Source organism: Rattus norvegicus, chromosome 7 (assembly GCF_021556685.1).
Source record: "Rattus norvegicus strain SHRSP/BbbUtx chromosome 7, alternate assembly SHRSP_T2T, whole genome shotgun sequence".
Lineage (NCBI taxonomy): Eukaryota > Metazoa > Chordata > Mammalia > Rodentia > Muridae > Rattus > Rattus norvegicus.
This window is the reverse complement of record NC_141540.1, coordinates 99421693-99442031: the sequence shown is the minus strand read 5'-3', so window position 1 is coordinate 99442031 and position 20339 is coordinate 99421693. Positions and strand designations below refer to the sequence as shown.

Below are 20339 nucleotides of genomic sequence, written 5' to 3'. Positions count from 1 at the left end.
CAGCTACGCCCGACAGGGGAGTAGGGGAGGTGCAAGAGGTGCCAGGGCACCGAGGGTCAGCGGGACATCTGGCCTAGCCAGGCAGCTTCAAGTTTCCACGGGCGCAAGGTTGTGCAACTGCGAGCAGAGCGAGAGCCGCGGGCGCCTCGGAAAACAAGGCGAGCCCATAAACAAAGCCACGTGGCCTCGGGGCGCAGGGGGGGCCGGGCTAAGAGCAGGAGGCTCTTCCGGCAACAAAGAGACGGGGCAGCGGCCCGGGATAAATACTGCGCTCCGGCAGCCGCGCAGCATTCCCGAAGTCAGGACGCGACACGCGACCCTCCTCAGCGCCTGATCCCCTGCCAGTGCAAGGACCCTCGCGCCCACCCAGGACCCGCAACCCTCCACATCAGTTCCCCGACTCTTGTTCCAGTTGCCGCCTGCGTTCCCTAGCGTCTTCCCAGAGCGGCGCATCCCCTGGGCAAGCCAGGCCGGTTCCTGGCTGTCGATCCGTCCTATCCGTCGGTCGCGTCCGCTCTCGGTACCATGCCGTTCCTTGGTCAGGACTGGCGGTCCCCGGGCCAGAGCTGGGTGAAGACGGCGGACGGCTGGAAGCGCTTCTTGGATGAGAAAAGCGGCACCTTCGTGAGCGACCTCAGCAGGTGAGGACTTCCACAAAACCGATCTTAGCTGTTGGGGGGGGGGGGGGGCAAGGGGGAGGTGCGCACCTCAGGGGCAGGTGAAGAAGGGCAAGCAGCTCTGGGCCAGAATAAAGTAGGGGCTTCCGGCTGAAGGGATAGGAGTGAGGGGCCGGGATTTCTGCAAAGGTCACCAGAATGTGAGAGATGAGTAATTTAGTGTCTCCTACTGATCAAGATCAGTGTCACCCAGAAGAAAAGATTCCATACAGAACCTGGTACCCCTCAATCTGGCAATCGGGGATTATGTTCCTAAACACTTGAACACAGGCGCACAACTCACAGACTCTTCCTTTAGATCCCAGAATCGCACAGTTACTGCTTTAAGCGGTTGCTAGCGACTTGACTGTTTGCCTTTCACTGTCCTGTGACAGGACCCAAAGAGTACAAGAACCGTAGTAGTCACCAGCCGGATGATGGGATTGGTCGTGAGCCCTACCCTGAGTGCATGAAGTCTCTTCCCACGCACAGGCGACGGCTGAGTGGGCCGAGAAAAAAAAGAGTAACTGGGAGGGGCAGAGGATGAACCCTGGGACAACAGCCCTCCTGGGCAGACTTGTGGAATGGGTCTTTGGGGTAAAGCTTAGGGGCTACTGAGGGAGGCAGGAAAGAAATGCGAGAACAATGCTCTGCTTCAGGAAGGCCCAGACACTTGCACCTGTTTCCTCCTTAGCCCTTTCCAGTCAGTCTTTATACGGTGAGCACACTCCCCTCCTTAGTGGTGCTTGCCAGCCGCAGAAAGACCACCCAGACTTGAAGTCTCACCTGAGCTCTGTCATCTAGTGGAAAATCTGAGGTCACAAGTGCCCACTCATAAATTATGAGGTCGAGAATCAATTCCCAACCTGAACAGCTGACTCCCTGAGACACCTGAGGAACTGGTAGAAGTTTGTTTGCAGTTGAGGTCACCTTTAGGTGCTTTCCCCTCCCACTGTCCTTTGGCTAACACCACACACACACACACACACACACACACACACACACACACCTGCATCCCTAAGCTGACTTCAGCAGAGACTTCTGTGAGTGGGCCAGGTCCCACTGAGTGAGATTTGCCAATGGTTGTTTGAATAAAGCTTTGGCAATTGTCAAGAAACTGTGGTTATGTGCGCAGCGTGACCTCCACTGTCTCCCATTTGTTTGTGATTTGTAATGCTTGAATTCCCTTTGTCTCTTAATGAGGTGAGACAAATCACTGTACTTGGGGCCTTCCAGGAGAATCAAATACATTAGCCTTGTGTTAGGTTCTTTGAGGAAGTCCCAGAGAAGTTTAGAACACTATAAAGACTATAAAGAATAAAGAAATCTTATTCACAGAAAATCAGATAGTCAATCATTGTCTCACCTGACTGTTTTCCAGCGAATGAAGTCAACAGTTATACCTAATACTTTTTCCTCGACTAAGTGAGTAGGGGATACACCAGAAGCTTTCTCCTCCTTGGAACCAACCATCTTAGGAGCCCGAATCTAATACCCCAGTTCTTTGTTCCTGTATAAAAAGCTTAGGTTTGCTGGGGATTTAGCTCAGTGGTAGGGCGCTTACCTAGGAAGCGCAAGGCCCTGGGTTCGGTCCCCAGCTCCGGGGAAAAAAAAAAAAGAAAAAGAAAAAAAAAAGCTTAGGTTCTTTCCAGGGTGACGATGCAGGGGTCCAGCCCACTGCATCACAATGACTTGTCCCACTAAAACAGGATAACAGCCCACTGTGTTTCAGCAAGCTGGGAACTAAAATGGAGAAATCCCAGTTCATCTGGTCGCTCACTCCATCCTTGCTCCAGGAGACAGAAATAGGGACACCTCACTCTCCCTAATCCAAAAGATCTGAAGAGGAGTTAAACCTGCCTCTGAGGCCTGGTGGTGATGGAGGCCTTTAATCCCTGTACTTGGGAGGCAGGGGCAGCTGAATCCCTGAGTTCGAGGCCAGAGTTGAGTTTCAGGACAGTCAGGGCTACACAGAGAAACCCTGTCCTTTTGTCCCTCCCTGATCCCCTTTCTTTTCTTGAGTGTCACACCTGTGAGCTGAAGCTATCACTCTCAGTCATCATGGTCCCAACAGTGATCAATACCAAAGCCACCTGCGGTTCTCTGCTGAGTCACAGTTGAGGAATGATTTGGTCATCTGCCTCAGCAAAGCAGCTGACTGTCTGCAGGGGATTTTCCCCCCCAGCAACCATAAACAATGCCCTCCTTCCATAGCAGAAGAGCCTGCCAACTTCTCAAAAGCAGTGGCCTTCTGAGTCTGGGTTTGTGATCGCAGATAGCTCTCTGTTTTCCGTCTTGGTTTTCCTGTGATGTAAGGTTTGGGCCCAGTGCCTGACTGCACAGGTGAGCTTGAATGGCCTCTTATTCTAAGAAAACAAAAGGCAGGTCCTTCATAAAAGAGGGTGAGTGACTGTAAACTGAACCACTGAGGCTTCTCTAATTCCATGCACCGTCCTGAAAGTTGCCCAGCAAGAGTGAAGAATAAAGGCGTAGTCTGGTGAGATCATTGATTAGAGGAAACCATGGCTTGTCTGCACTGTACACCTGTTATAGACTCCACTGGCCATTGTTTCTGTGGTCCAGGGCGCTGCCCTCCAACAGCCAAATGTTACAGTCTCAGTAGCCAAATTCCTCCTGACATAGTAGAAAATTTTAGATAAGCTTAAAGCTGACCTCTTAAAAAGTTGCAACTGAACCTAGCTGTGGTGGTGCACACCTTTTATCCTGGCACAGAGAGAGGCACAGACACACAGAGGCAGAGGCAGAGGCAGAGGCAGGTAGATCTGAGTTTGAGGCCAGCCTGGTCTGTAGAGCAAGTTCCAAGACAGCCAGGGCTACACAGAGAAACCCCATCTCCGAAAACCAAACAAAAAGTTGAAACTGTAAGATAAAGAAGAGATGGCCAGTGTTAGGTTTGTGTGGCAGATTAGAATTTCAAGGAAGGAGCACTCTATGAGCTGGAGCCATCCAAGAATGCTTCAAGGAAGTGGTGGTTGAGATGACCCACACTGCCTCCTCCCCAACCACCCCTGCTCCGCCCCAACTCCAGGATGAGTAATCTCAACTCTCATAGCCAAGCCTGCACTTCTGCTGTTAAAAGCCCATCCCAGCATTACATACTGTTTGTTGCTAAGACTGGCCCAGGAAGGAGGAAGTTGGCCTTGATACCTTGAACAAAAATAATAGAGATATTTTTACAAGCACTTACCCTGTGCAGGACAGTATTGTAATAAGCCTCATGGGCTAGCCTGTTTCCCCCAAAGCAATCCAGGAAGTAGCCTATTCAGGTTTGGCAACCTATATATGACTTTGAGCATCAAAATTTCACTGGATATAATCAGGGTGGTATAACTGCTTTGGGTCAGGAAATGGTTTTAAGTGTTTTTCTTAATTACAAATGAAATACAAAATAAAACTCATGTTTCCCATCCCCTCCTTTGTCTGTTGCACAAATGTTCCTTAGTTTATTGTCTTACTTTGAAAACTTTCCACCACTTCTACAGTTGCCTTATAGTATTTTATATGTGTTAATGGTGATGTGGGTGTTGTGGGGGAGGACTTTTTCCTTATTCTTGGCCTGTGCCTGTAAACATCAAGATTCGTAAGAAGTAATTACAAAGTAACAACTCGGGGAATAGTAAGAAGTGGTTACTTTAGTAGTTACAAAGTAAAAACTCGAGGATTAGTAAGTAGTTACAAAGTAACAACTCCTTAACTACTATTGCATTTGGTGGAGGAAACCAGCCCCCTTGACATGGTTTTGCTTATTTTAAATGCATTTATATATATTTATGTGCCATGATTTGTAAGTGGTGGTTGTTTTTCCTGTTAAATTTTTGAGTTGTAATTTTCCATTGATTTTGCATTTCCTGGATCGAGACATAACTGAAGTCTCAAAATAGCCACTGAATATATTATTGCTTAAAAGAAAACATAAGTAGACAACACAAATAAACTTTACAGCCTGGCTCCCAAGCCTCCAGAATTCAAACCCTGTGCTTAAAACTTTTCTACCCGCTGCATCAAGACAGCATCAGCAGTGGTTGGAGATCCTTTTCACATTGGTTTTTGAAATGCGTCACTCCAACTTAAAGCAGTTCCTTCTTGTATCCATGGAGAAAGCCAAAGCTCAAATCCCCTTAAACGCTTTCCTTCATAAGGTCACTATCTGTGCCTAAAGCTGCTGCAGACCCATATGTATATGGATCAAAATAAGATAGCTTTGTTTTGTACTTCCCTACATATGGAATTTTTACCGTAGTTTATAGGCCATACAAACTACACCACCATGTAGTATGGTGATGTAGGCTGTGCATCTCTGTGTATATTTCTTTAAAAATAAGCCTTCCTGGGTATTTTGTACACAGAATGTTCTATCTCTATTTTCTGAAGCTCTGGGACATCAGGGGCCACTCGACTGACTCTCCATCTTTTCCTCTGCCTCAGCTTTGATTAAAATTCTTTAAGACAGCCTCTGAGACTCGGAGTTCTACTGTTTGTTTTGCCCCTTTTCTTCCTGCTGTCCTGAAACAGATAATCCCTGGTCAGTGACTTTGTAACCCACCCACCCCCAACACACACACACACACACACACACACACACACACACACACACACACACACACACACACAGAGCCATGCAAGCAGACATACCCGGGAGTCGTACAAAGCCTGACCCAAAACACTCACCCTTGGCTCACTTAAGCAAGTGCCTCTGAGAGAGGTCATTTCTGTGACACCCAGTCTGAAGCCTAAAAATACCCTGTTTCCCTGAATGAAAAAGAGAAGGCTAAAAACATTAGGGAACTCAATAAACGGTATTAGGTATGGCTGGGAGAAGGAAAATGAACGGTTGACTGGGGGTTCATCAAGTTTCTCCCTGTAGGTTCTAAAAGCAGCACCGGGTATCTGTTGTGATCGGCATTTCAGGAAGACACTTAGGCAAGTCTTCCTTACTGAGACACCAGTTGCAATGAAAGAACCCTGGGCACTGTTTCCAGTCTTCTTTTCCCATCTATCATTTACACAAAGCAGGAAACAGAAAAGAGCATATATGCTTACTATATCCATCCCCATAAAAATAAAAAAAGGCACAAATCACGTTTTAAATCCTGCAGAGGACATCAGAAAAACTTAAAGTCTCTTAATACATTAGTGGACACACGCACACACCTAATTTGTACAGGTTGCTGTTATAAATCCTGCCTGCCTCTTGGGATTGAAGGAGGCAGGGAACCCATTCTCCCATTAAATTTTAGTATTTCCTCCCCATCATTTTTGTAGAAAGTATTCAGAGAGGTCCCCTAAATCAGGAGACTGGAGCCCTTATTCCCATGACACCTCAGCTTGCTAAGGGAAGTAGGCTTGTCAAAGTTGGACTAGCCCATCCTTCAATGATCTACAAATTGGATTAGTATATTTGACATCTTTTTAGCCCCGCTAAGTTTCCCACCAGAGCTCCCAGGGACTAAACCACCAACCAAAGAATACACATGGAGGGACCCATGGCTCCAGCCGCATATGTAGCAGAGGATGGCATTGTTGGGCAGCAATAGGAGGAAAAGCCCTTGGTCCTGTGAAGGCACATTTCCCCAGTGTGTAGGTTAATGCCAGGACGTTGAGGTTGGAATGGGTGGGTGGGAGTGGAAGCATCCTCATAGGAGCAGGGGGAGAGAGGAGGGGATATGGAAGGGGGGAAGGGATAACATTTGAAATGTAAATACATAAAATATCCAAGAAAAATAAAATTTTAAAAAATTTCTAGTTTCTGTTAGGAACCAACATCTTAACCCTCCAGCCTGAGTCCTAGTGTCTTAGGTCAGAAACCTAAACAACTAGCATCGTATTCCTGCTTGAAAGGGAGTTTGTAAGTCAGATGTTTGTAATTATGATCACGTTTTAAAGACAGGACAGGAACATGCTAGTTTAGCAGCCTGGTTATCCAGTACATGGATGAATTGTATAACACGTGAATTATAGCCTAGTGAAATCATTTATAAAGAGCAGGATGTGGTAGCACACATCACAATCCTAGCCTTCTCTACACCCAGTATTGGGGGGCTTAGGCTGAAGACCACTATGTTCAAAACTACCCTGTACTATGTAGTATTTCAAGGCCAGCCTGGGCTACGTAGTAAAATCTTATCTTGAAAAGAACAGAAGAGGGGGAGGGGCAAAAAAAGAAAGAAAGAAAAGAACAGAAAGCTCAAGTTGGGCACAGTGGCACGCACCTTTGATCCCAGTGCTGAGGAGGCAAAGGCAAGTGAGTCTACATGAGTTTGAGGCCAGCCTGATCTACATAGTGAGACCTGTCTCAAAAAAGAGGGAAGGGATGGAGGGTTGGAGATGATGGGAAAGGAGGATAAAGAGGAGGCGAGAAGAAGAGTGGGATGGAGGGAGGATTAGGGAGAGGGAAGAAAGAAGCAGCTTGGTGCAGACGCTCTGTGTCTTGCAGAATGCAGGCATTGTGTGGCACAGTGACACCCCCTGTTCAACCCTTTTGTTTAAAGAGATGTTGTGATGGCCTGCATTGCTCTTAGAGAGTATAGGGCTCTGTATCAAATTATAATGGAAAGCCCTGTTAGAGAATTCAAAAGAAACACATGCCCCTATCCCGGCCTTCCACATGGAGGTGATGGTATTTTTACCAGTAGAAAGAAGTCTGTCTGCGTGGTTTGGTTTGGTTTGGTTTGGTTTGGTTTTAGATGATTTTATTGTTTGGTCTTGTTTGGGAGACATATATGTTGGTGTGTTTTATAATCCAGTGAGTTATTTATAGCTCTTTAGAGTTATCGTTGCTGCCCTCTCCTCTCCCATCACAGTTACTGCAACAAGGAGAATCTGTTCAACAGCCTGAACTACGATGTTGCAGCCAAGAAGAGAAAGAAAGACATACAGAACAGCAAAACCAAAACTCAGTGTAAGTCATTTGTTTTGAATATAAGAAGAAAGGTGTCTGGGAACAGAGCTCACTTGGAAGAGTGCCTGCCTAGGAAGCAAAATGGTCCTGGGTTCAGTCCCTGAGTACTGCATAAATTAGACATGGCGGCTCTGGCCTGTCCTCCCAGCCTGAGGATCAGATGTTCAGGGCCATCATCCTTGCTACAAAGCAAATCCAAAGCCAGCCTGGGGCTGCCTCAAAAGAGAAGGAAAGGCTGTCTAATGGTTCTTTCCTTTTTAAAAAAGATTTATTTATGTCTATGAACACCCTACTTGCATATATGCCTGCATGACAGAAGGGGGCATCAGATCTCATTACAGATGGTTGTGAGTCACCATGTGGTTGCTGGGAATTGAACTCAGGACCTCTGGAAGAGCAGTCAGTGATCTAAACCTCATCTCTTCAGCCCCGCTGTTTGACGATTCTTATGAATGGTTCTTGAAAAACAAACTAGTGCCTCTCTTATTAGACAGCTAGCTGCCCTGATGCCTCTGACTTCACTAACTGAGGTTTCTTGACTGTGCATTTTCCAGGCAAGATCAGCATATTCTTTGCTGCTCAAAAGTCGTTGCTTGTTGAGTTTATCCTGCTTGTCACTTGCATGTGACCTAAGACAGTTACGGTACAGGAACTCGACCAGCGGAGTTCATTCCAGCAGTGCTTTGGTTTTTCAACTGTGCTGTGAGGCTTTGGAAATAGAATTGTGAGACTAAGGATATAGCTCAGTGCTGGCCTCCCAGGCTGAGGCCTGGGTCCATCCTCAGAACTGAATGAACTAGGCGCTGTGGTTCTCTGCTCTGCTCTCCTCTCAGAAGCTAGAAGTGGGGAGAATCAGAAGTTTAAAAAAAGATAAAATAACAAAGGGTTCGGGATTAGCTCAGTGAGCCATGGGTGGGTTCGGTCCTCAGCTCCAGGGAGTTGGAGAAGTGTGGGGTGGCAAAATAACAGATGTTTTAAAATTGTTCAAGATCACATCAGCCACACAGTGAGTTTGAGGCCAACCTATAATACATGGACTCTGTCTCAAAATACAAAAGGATGGAAGAAGGAAATAGGTGTGTCCCTCTTGGACAAATGGTATTCACGTGGTCTAGATACTTCTATATTAGCAGAGGATATAAGGCTCTATTAAAAACATGAATTATAAATTATTCTAATTGAATCCACTCCGTCTGCATTTCCCTCATGTCACCTGTTCTGTATCCACTTTTTATGGTCTTGTGTGAGTTTTAGGCTTGGCATTTAAAACAAAGGCACTCGAGTGTTAGATTATCTTTTTAATCTGGAGGTTTGGGAACACTACGTCTGATATCAAAGATTCAGATTGCTAGTTACAGATCCAATATTTAGACCCCACAGATATTGAGTATTTTTATTCTCTTAGATTGTTGGCGAGGTCTTCTTTGTCAAAACATTCGAACTTTGGAATTAATAAAATAATGAGTCATGTTTAAATTCTTGGTAGGCCTGCTACCAAGTTTTCTGATATATTTCTTTTTCCTTTTTTTTTTTCTTGCTTCTAGATTTCCATCAGGAGAAGTGGATCTATGTTCACAAAGGGAGTACTAAGGAGGTAAGTCACCATCCATTTACTAAAGCCCCATGCTTAGTAATGCTGTACCTTCCTAAGAGAGAATTGGGCAACAACAGTCCTTTAATTCCAACAGAAGATGGGAGGGTGTCGGCTATCTGTCGGGGAGAGGAGACAGAAGAGAGCTCTTTGGACTTCGGCTTGGCTAGAGCTTAGCTTTGAGGGAACTAGCTATTAAATTCAGCAAGCCTTTTCAGTACCTGCTCTTTGAGCTGTAGGTAGGTACAAGACCTTCCTAAAATCATCCTCTATGGCACGTGATTGATAAAGCAGACAATTTGATCCCTAGGACAGGAGGCAATATGATAGAGTGACGGCATCCCTGTTTCTCTCGGGGACCATGGAAAACACCTTGTTTCTCTGTGACATCAGACACAAAGAGAGATCAGTGGCAAACACGAATTACCCAGAAACTTAGGACAGGACAAGATGATATGCCAAAACTTGTCTTCCCAATTCTCTGTACCTCTATACTAAAAGTCCAAAACTTATTTTCTTCCTCACAAAGCACAGGGTTCTCAGGGGCTGTGGTGTGGCCTGCAGGGGAGGCAAGTAGAACTCATTGTTTAACCCAAATAGCCTGTACTCAGTTCTGACACACTTCGAGTTTGTTAGCACTTCCAGACTAGTGTACGCAGAGAGCTAGGGTGGTCTAATCATGAAGAGGGGTATCCACAGGTCAGTTCCCAACCGATGAAGATGTGGGCGGTACCACCCACCTTGTGTCTCCTGGGACTCAGATGCAGGAGGAAAGGCAAAGCCTGATTGATGAGTGGCCAGTGGTTCAGTGGAGTCCTCTGGACTGTACTGGAGAATGGCCTCTGTGTGGCAGGCGTAACATATGCCTCTGTCTCTCTCATGTGCAGCGCCATGGATACTGCACTTTGGGGGAAGCTTTCAACAGACTGGACTTCTCGACTGCCATCCTGGATTCCAGAAGATTCAACTACGTAGTAAGGGTGAGTCTCAAGAGCCCAAGCTTACCACACTCTTGAATTGGATTGCTAGCATTCGTGTTGTCCTGGGAGGTTGAGGTGGGGAGAGATTGATTGATTGATTTTCATGGCCCCAAGAGTTCTAAGAGTTTCAGGACAAGCAGAAAACAACTTCCCCAAACCCCAATACTTGAGGGTAGCTGTGCTGTCATTTCTGAGATGACCCCCTCAGACATGGTGTGCCATAATTTCTCAGTGAATCTGTCCATGGGTAAGGCTACCCCAAGTGAAAATCCACTCCTGGTCCTCTCACACCTACCCCATCTAAGTAGAAGGCAGCAACATCGGTGAAGGATCATGCCTAAGGAAATAAACCCCAAATTAAACTTGTGTGGAAACCTAATTGTTCTCGCTCTCCTGCTTCAGCTCACTCTGGATCACATCAGTCATTTAGGACACAAAATAGTTGAGCTCAACGCCCCTCGGTGCGGCCCACCCATGCCTCCCACCTCATACTAAGTCTCCATCTACACTAAGCTGACACCTCCTCTGTGATCTGTTGCTTTCTATTGCAAACCTTTGGAAAATGTTAATGAAGTAGCAAGAGTAAGTTTAACGTGACTGTAAAGCTACTGAGTCTATCTGGGTGATCGTTTTTTCACGAACACATGCACGCACACACGCCATTGGATATTTTTTACTGATGGTTCACCCTGGGAGGAAGCAGCTGTTTGAGTTAGGTGAGAGGGGAATTTTCTCCTGTGGGGGTTGCTTGGTTTAGCTTTTGTTTTCTTTCTCTGGGTTGTGCAGCTTCTCGGTGCCCATAACACAGTCAGATGACTGAAGAGACTCAGCCAAAGGGATGACATTCAAGCCCCCTTGAGGCCTGGTTCATTCACCTGTCATCTGGGCAGATGCAGGCTGCCTGGACAGAGTGACCTGGCGAAAGGCCAGGCCTTCAAGCAGCAGATTGGAAGCCCTGGGCTGAGTCCATGACGTATGGCCTGTTCTGTCCACTCTCTGGCTGAGCTACTCTTCAGTCCAAGAGAGATAAAAATAAGAACCCTTCTTGGGCAAAATGTCCCTGTCATTCAGCACGACTCCACTGGTCTAGAGAGGTCACCTAGTCCTTGCAATGCCTGCAAACTAGTCTGGATGATTGGAAATGGTCCCGGGGAGATCTGGAAACTTCTGTTGCTAAGAATATGACTAGTTTCCATCATCTGTGTTAAAGGAGACTCTCGGATCTGATTTCATGTTACAAATCGATCATCAGAATGATCTGGTTTTAGGTGGCTTTTCTCCCCACCTACTTTACTTTTCAGAAGACATAAGGCAGAGGGTCCAGAGTAGAACACAGCAGCAACCATTTGTCACCTTTACTCTCTTCAGTGTTCCTGTGAATTGTGACTGTTTATGCCATTTCCATGTAAACAAACGGCACAGCCAGGCAACTGACTTACCCGATGTCACAGGACTGTAGAAGGAACTAAATGTGGCCATGAAAAGTGGGCATCCGTAAGAGCTCATACTTGTGTCTGCTTCCCTGGGTTCTTTGTAAGCAAGGGCTCAAAGTAAATGTCCTGAAGTCAGTTGAATTAGGGTCCAGTTAGAGTCCAGTTCTTGTGGCCTGGAAGCCTGGAACACTTAGTGTCCTTTAAAAATGTTTGCCCTCTGTTGGTGCATCTAGTTGGTGAGTTGGGAAGTACATACTGCACTCACCAGAGCTGTCCTCACAAGACAGTGTGAGCACGCCGGTAGCACACAGGGGGTAGCCTGTTAAGTCTCAGGAAGGAGGATCCTTGTGAGCAGCTCATCCAAGAAGGACAACCAGGAAGGAGTAAGTGAGGTTTGAATGGGTTTTGAGTAGCAGTAAAACTCAAGGAGCCTGGAGAAGGCAAGCAGAGCTCCTGTCTGTCCAAAGCTTACTGAGTAGAATACTCCATCTGGGTGAAAGTGGCCGGCAGACAGGATCAGCGGAGGCTGTTGGCCTGCTTGGTTTACACATGTTCCTGGGCAAACCTCTGTCATCCCCCCTGTAAAATGGGAGTGATGGTCATAGACACCCCACCCTCTCAGAACTGTAACTAGTGTGGAAGCAGATAATGTGTGAGTCCATCATCCCTAAGAAGTGGATGGCGATGATGCATCAGGGAAATACGTCTAAACCAGGAGGTGGATTTGAGAAGAGGCTCTGAGTGCGAGGCTTCTTTATGTGATGTCATCTGGTAGCCAGGAAGGATCTGTGGGGAAGAAAGTCAGGGAATAGAGAATGTTGGAAAGGTTATTTTAGTAAGTAATGATTTAGAGCAGCTTCTGACATTAAACTAGTTCCCAGCTATCTCCCGGCAGTCCTCTGACTCCAACCCTGTACATCTGCTTCTCTGATGAGGTCAGGCTGTTCAGTGGGCAGATATGCTAAACTCATCTTGAAGATGGGAAAGCAAACATCAGGGAATCAAGTGACTTGTACGAGGTGGGCCTAGCCAAGAAGAGACGCAGGGCATCCAACTCTGATCCTCTGTCCTGTGGTCCTGAACTTGGTGCTGTCCACCTGTATGCTCAGATGGAGAACTTCAGAATGGAGTCTCCATTCTTTAATTTGGTGTGTGTGTGTATGTCTGTGTGTGGTGTGTGTGTGTGCATGTGTGTGTGTGTGCGTGTGCGTGTGCTGTGTGCATATGAGAGCAGACATGTACTGCTACAATGCATACATGGAGGCCACAGGACAACTTCTGAGCAGTAGTTCTCTCCTTGCATCGTGGGTTCCAGAATTGAGCTCAGGCCAGCAGGCTTGTGTGCCGCAAGCATGTTTACCTGTTGCACCCTCACACTTCCCTCTGCCTCTTATATCACACGACTGTCTGCATGCACATGGACACATTCACAGGGAAAAACCACGAGGCCAAAATAAGTTTGACCATCGGTCTCCATTCTTCTATGGGATGAACAAGACCAGCCGCCTGGCAACCATAGCTGCAATTATCAACCCAGGAAGGCCATGCAGAACTTGAATACCCACTTCCTGACTGGGGTAAACTAGCCCCTGTGTGCTAGTAATAGAGGAAGGACAAAGAAAGCCTATCACCCTACATTCTCTGTGTCCCTCTGCAGCAAAGAGCATCCCCAGCTCAAAGCACATTCTTTTTACCACCCTAAGTCCATTTGAATATTTCTAGCAAGTTGCTGCATTCCTTCAACCCCCCAAAAATGCACTTTCCAAAAAACATGTTTCAGTTTAAGTCGATGGGTGGTTTGGCAAACAGAAGACCAGCTACGAGCCAATGAGTCAAATTTAAACCCAGTACTGAAATTAAGGGCATGCGGTTGCCAAGCCTCAGTGGGTTGTGAGATGCATAATAGACCGGCTCTCCATGCAGGTCCCTCGGCCACAGTAACCTTGGCTTAAATTGGTGCTTTTACACACTTGGCGGCCTTCCTGAGGTGGAAGGGGGCCTCAGCCATCAGGGCCTTAAAGCTGCTGGTGTCTGACATAGCAGGAAGGAGGCCAGCCACTGCAGGGGCAGCAAGGCTACAGAGCAGCAACATGACTCTCTCTGGAAATGACTCTCAGAAATGATTGGAGTGGCCGTGCTTCCATATTTTTCTGACTGACTTTTCTTAGCCTGCTTTCGGAACTACTGGCTCAAAAACATGTTCTTTTTTGTGGGGACCCAGAATCTAAACACATAGGAACATAGGTCTTAGAAATATATTTTATATTGAAGTCCACCTTGGATTCTAGGTTGAGTCAATACTTACCTCAGAATGAACAGGCGAACTGAATTTTAAGTGCGAGTGTAGTGCCCATCCAAGAAGGATGCTTGTGAAGGAACCGATGCTATACGTGACTTAGAATTCGAAGCCTCCTGATTCTGTGAAAGGTCTCCAATGACAAGGGTGAAAGAGTTGACGTCATGCCCCTGCTTCATTCTGGACGTGGCAAAATGCTTCAAGTGAATACTTTTGAAGCCCTGTTCTGTACTGAACCCACCACGTGCCAGTGCGCCTCGGCCCTTGAGAAATTCTCGGGACCTTGCCTCTGCTGTCAGGTGTTTTTACAACTATGTAAGCAATTGGTTGGTTGGGTTTGGTGCTGTCCAGGAGTGCTACACAGAACTTCTAGACAGAAGGAGTGCCTGAGATGCTTCCTTCAAGTTTGGCCAGGATTTGGCCAGACGGAGAGGCAGGCAGAAGGCTTTCAGGAACAAAAGGTGTGTGCAGAAACCTGGGATGGAAGCAAAGGAGAGTGGTAGAAACTTGAGGCCGAAGACATCACATCCGGCCTCACGGGAGCATAGGGAGACGTGGGGCATTGTAGACTAAATGAGGCTATGCTGGAAGGATTGGGGAGGCTCGGGGTAACCAGTGGCAATGAGTGGTAACCATGGCTGCTCAGAGATATACAGCAGAAATCAGGGACCCTTTGTAAGTTCTGAGACAGTCGAAAGGTGGAGAGACAGGTTTCTCTTGGCTGAGGATACAACTAATTCACATAAACTTGGCCCTCCTCCCCATTTTAACTCTCTTAGTTCAAGAGCCGTTTCACTTGCAAATAATATTTACCCAAATCTTGACATGCCTGGAGATTATTAATGTGGCTGAAATTTTTCTTCTTGCAACCTGCCAGTGTTCAAGCTCAAAGTCAGGGCAAAACTTTCCAGGTATGCGATCTGTGTTATCCATTGGATAAATAAGGATCTTGGACGTACACGGTACTCAGCGCAGGCAGTGGCGCTGCCTAGTGTAACTGAAGGCTCGTTATAAATGACGCTGCCTTCCAGTGGACACCCAGCTTGGGCACTGAGCACGTGAGACATAGCCCTTGATCATGCTGGCAGATTTTCCATGCAAGGTATGGAGTTCCTCTTCCCGGGAGACGAAGGAGTGTAGACACAACTCCATCCTTTTCTCTTATTGATTGCTTGTTTGTCTTTAGACAGGGTCTCTATGTTAACCAGGCTGGCCTTGAACTCACAGAAATCCACCTGATCTGCCTTCCGAGTGCTGAGATTAGAGGAGCGTCCCATCGCACCTAGCCAAGTCACAAGTACATTCTTATATAGTCTTTTTGAATTTTCTGAGATAGGGTTTCTCTGTGTACCTCTGGCTGTCCTGGAACTGGCTCTGTAGACCAGGTTGGCCTCAAAACCAAGAGATTCACCTGCCCCTGCTTCCCAAGTACTAGGATTAAAGCCACACACCACCACACCCAGCCAAAAACACAAATACATTCTTATATAGTCTTAACAATATGTCTTGAGAGATAGAATGTATATGATTGACCTCCATTTGGATTTGGCCTTTTAAACTGACAGGAAACAGAAGCTGCTATTTTTACCAATACTCCTGAAGGCTTGACAGTCAGCTTCCCTGTAGAGGTGGGGCTTGCTTGTCCTTCAGCGAGTGTCTGAGATTTTTTTTCCCCATGGTAGGTAATTTCCTTCTCAGCCCTCTGTGCAGCACCTGGATCGCCATTCTGACCCAGGATGACCTCTAACCTGAAAGTTCATGAAATGTAGAATCATGTCATTTAACTATCCCAAGCAACAAGACATCCAGGCCAACTCTTTCCCGATCCCTTCCAGAAGTCATACTCTTTGACTCTCAAAGACAAATGTATTTAAAAAACAAAACAAAACCAAGTGCGTGTGGAAGTGACTGGCATGAACTAGGCAGAGGTGAAATAGTAAACCTGGTTCCTTTTAGGGTTTTAAGGGAGAGCTTCTGATTGGACAAGCAGCAAGTGTGTGACGCTCAGGGAAGCTGTGCATTAAGCAACAGTGAAGGGTCAGGAAAGTTAGATGGGGGAGGGCGGCGGAGGGGCTTCAAATAAGATGTCAGGGGTGATACCTCTGAACTCCATCTGGGCAACATTTGAACTAAGACCTGTGGATGAGATGGAGCCAAGCATGTAAAGATATGGAAGAGACGCGAGACCCACAAATGGGAATGAACTTGACCTGTCCACAGAATGCCGCCGTCGGACTGTACAGCAGAGACAGAATGAACTTGGGGGCCACTGTACAAAAGACTGGGAGAGGACAGGAAATAGGTCCAGGAGGACCTTGTCAGTTGTGAAAAGGAGCTTGGGGATTTTCCCACATGCAGAGGAAAAGCATCTGAGGATTTTGAGTGGGGAAGTGACATATTTTTTTTTTTAAATATTAGTGCTAGGCTAGCAAGATGGTGCAGCTGGTGAGGCACTTGCTACCAAGCCTGACGGATTCAATTCCAGAACCCACATACAGGTAACAGTAGAGAACCAAACCAACTCTCATACAGTGTTTCTTCATGTGCACTCACATACGATGGTACACACACACACACACACACACACACACACACACACACACGTATGTGTGTGTATTAATAAATTTAAGTGCTATACTAGGATGAATTGCAGAGGAAACCTGTTTCCAGTAAAGAATGGTGGGAAGTAATTAATTGCTTTTGCCCAGTGACTCTCCAATCATCACATCAAACTGTAGATGATATGCACTCTTGCACTCTGAGATCTGCCACAGTTGGCTGTTGGGATAACAGCTTGCAACTAGACTTTTTTCCGCTCCATCATCTCCAAAGCCAGCACGAGCTGAGGCTGAAGGGCAGGATGTGGTTTGGGCAAGTCGTGGCCACCTCCTCCCTCCGGTAGAAGAGCTTCGCTCTTTCTTTGCACAGTGAGTCCCTGCACACAATGGCAGATCCCCACACTGCCTACTCACAGGGACACCATGGCCCCCAGGGACAGCCTAGGGCTTGACTCCCCTGTTCCCACACCTCTGCCTCTCCTTCAACACAGCCACAAATTACTGGCACCTGAGCTAAAATTTGCTGGGAGAAAACAGCCACTTCCAAACATTTTCCTCTGCTCTCCTTTCCCTGTGGCTAAGGGCAAAGGATGTAGTTGGCTCAGTCGTCTTGGTAAACAAAGTACTGGATACGATCTATTCTCTGGGGCAAACAGCTCTCAACAACAAACATGACCGACAGATTCTTCCCATCATTAATATCACGTGGCACTGCCATGCTGGCTCTTGGCAGTAAGCTGTATTGGTGTAAGAGGGAGACTCCTTAGGCAACCCAAAACCATTGCCTCTTCCTAAATGCGTCCGTAATATTATCTGATCATTATTTCACCTCGGCATGGAAGCTGATCTCCAGGCACAGAACAGTGTTGGTGTAAAATTTCCAGATTCTCTCTGCAGATTGTAACAAGTCATGATGTTCCCGCAATTGTTCGGATAAAAATTTGGCCCTACGTGCTGAATTATTGATTATCCAAATACATATTCCCAGTTAGACATATCTGGGCTCAAGTCTTGACTCACCAACTTACTGCTGCTGCTTAACTGCCCTGAGCCTCAGAGTCTTCGTTTTGCCAACTGGGAACTTAACCTCTTTGGCGTTGAAAACTGAGACCAGATAGGTGAACTGTGTGGCACCATCTCTATGCACAGTAAATATCCGTCGTCTTTAGCAAAGTATGACTTCATGGTTGAAGCATCTCTACAAGTCATGACACGTATCAGCAGAGAGCTGTTAAATGCATCACAAATGTAGTAACGATGTCAGAGGAATGTTAAAGCCTGAACTCACTTAGTTGACGACAGGTACGACTGAAATATAGTCTTTAAATGAGCTATAATTTACCTTAGTTGTTCCCTATGTTCTGCCCGGCAATGATTTTACCAAGCTGTCTTTTCTGTATTATGATAAAAAGCTGTGATAATGCTAAGTTTATTCTTGGTACCTAGCACTTGTGAGTGCTTGATAGTGGATCTATTTGAGCTTCACAACAATTTTTAAGGAAAGGATATCACTATACAAAATTTATAGATAGGAAAAAATGAAGCCAGTAGTTTGACTCTGGGACCTTCGTTATACTCTCTATGATGTGTATCGCAAGGGACCTCAGGACCACATCTGGCCCTTCATTTATTTTTGTAAATAAAGTTTTATTGATACACACAAGTGTGCACATTAATTTACATGTTGTCTAGGACTGCTTTTGTACTACAACTGCAGAGCATTTTTAGTATAAAGACTGTATAACCCACGGATCTTAAAATAGTTACTATTTGGAGGCCAAGTATGGTGGCGCATTCCTTTAACCCTAGCACTTGGGGATGCAAAGGCAAGTAGATCTCTGTGAGTTCAAGGCCAGCCTCGTCTACAGTGTGAGTTCCAGGACATCCAGGGCTATTACATAGAGAACTCCTTCCTTAAAACAACAGAAACAAACAAACAAACAAACAAACAACAACAACAACAACAACAACAAAACAGTTCCTATTTGGCCCTCTAGAAAGTTCATCTACTCCAGATGTCAACCTTAAACTTCCCTAAGAGACCCGGCATTGGGGAGGAGAATAATTTTAATAGTGATAATAACACCTTATGTTTGGTACTCACAGCAAGTTTTGTTTTTCTCTGTATCTCGCTTGATTCTCATAACAATCCTGAGGTAGTTTTTGCTGTTGCCGTTCAGGTTTGGGTTTCCTGTAGGTAGTCGTCTTTTTATTGTTGTTTTGTGTTTCCCTGAGGGAGTCTTTTTATTGGCATTAGAAACCCAGGAACAAGCTAGATGGCGCTTCACCATCCCCGTCATCTGCCTCAGTGCTACAGGAGATTCTTGCTAAATGAATGACAGTTATAGAAAGGTCACCCAGACAGAGGATCCCATCCTCCTGTTCCAGGGCCCCTCAGCTGCCTAGCAATGAAAGCTTTCCCTGAAGATATGGTGAAACAGAGAGGAGATCACCTGTCACCCTCCTGTCACCCGCTAGTTTGCTGCTCTGTCCCTCTCCCTCCTCAGGTGATAAGCTCAGCACAAAGAGCTCTTTGCTTCCCCTAAACGTAGAGTGGCAGAGGTTTCTTAGCTGTACAGGCAGGGCCTGCAGCACAGTCTTTTTTATTTTATTTTTTCCTTGTGATTGGTGCCCTTTTAGATGAGATTAAGACTGACACTCTGGGGAGCTGGGGGTCACATGGCACCCGTGTTTTGGATGCATTTCTGGCTGATCTGAAGGCTGCCCCCTGCCTCACCTCCTACCCAAGGATGAGTCACAGCTCTCAGCCGCCCGCCCTGCAGGAGCAGGCTCCAGACCTCCAGGCTTTCTCTGTCTTTCATCTCGCTTTATGCTAGTCATGTGAGTGAGGCTCTGGGCATTAATAAACCATCAGCCTGGCCTTCTAAGCCTGCTGTTGCTCAGGGAGAAAATGAAAGGTTTGTGTTCTTTTTCCACTGCCACACGCTGATTGGTGGCAGAACTGAACCAGGCAGGCACAGAGCCCTGCGGTCACTATGCATGGACAGAGCCTCCCCACCCCCTCAACCCCCACGCCACAACCGGGGACTGTTGTGATGCCTTGCCTGTCAGCATCACTCTTGTTGGCTCCTGACTTCTAAGTTTAGGTCTCCAGCACTAAGCACAACACAGCAGTGTTTCCTCCTCCTCCTCCTCCTCCTCCTCCTCCTCCTCCTCCTCTTCCTCCTCCTCCTCCTCTTCCTCCTCCTCTTCCTCCTCCTCTTCCTCCTCTTCCTCCTCCTCTTCTTCTTCCTCCTCCTCCTCTTCCTCCTCCTCCTCCTCCTCCTCTTCCTCCTCCTCTTCCTCCTCCTCTTCCTCCTCTTCCTCCTCCTCTTCTTCTTCCTCCTTCTCCTCTTCCTCCTCCTCTTCTTCCTCCTCTTCCTCCTCCTCCTCTTCCTCCTCCTCTTCCTCCTCTCCCTCCTCCTCCTCTTCCTCCTCCTCTTCTTCTTCCTCCTTCTCTTCCTCCTCCTCCTTCCCCTGAACATGTGAAAGATACCACATCTAGCACGAAGGCACGCAAGGTTCAGAACTTTTTGTTTTCAATTTAAAGTAAAATTATATTCAAGGAACTAGGTCTGTCTGTGTTTGACAACGGTCCAAAGGACTCAATAAAGACAAATGTTTTAAATAAGGGCCTGGGACAATGGAGGTGCTCTGAACCACGTAAGGCTGTGGCTCTCAACCTTCCTAACGCTGTGTGCGACCCTTTAAAACAATTCCTCATGTTGTGGTGACCCTCAACCCATAGAATGATTTTGGTTGCTACTTCCTAACTGTAATTTGCTGCTGTTATGAATTGTAATGTAAATATTTTTGGAGACAGAGAGTTGCCAAAGGGTCATGACCCATGGGTTGAGAACCATTAGTGTAGGGCACAGGTCCAAAGTGAGTCCCCTGCAGTCCTGC

The 20339-nt window shown here is 46.6% G+C and overlaps 1 protein-coding gene across 1 annotated transcript in view; it reads left to right on the top strand.

Annotated features, from left to right (window-relative positions):
- The first annotated feature begins 289 nt into the window (after nt 1-289).
- Nucleotides 290-20339, top strand: part of Fbxo32 (F-box protein 32) — a 33808-nt gene continuing 13758 nt past the window's right edge. Inside the window, 4 exon segments of the mRNA NM_133521.2 lie at nt 290-641; nt 7478-7575; nt 9120-9169; nt 10054-10146. Coding sequence (NP_598205.2) covers nt 526-641; nt 7478-7575; nt 9120-9169; nt 10054-10146 — 357 coding nt within the window. The 5' untranslated portion in view covers nt 290-525.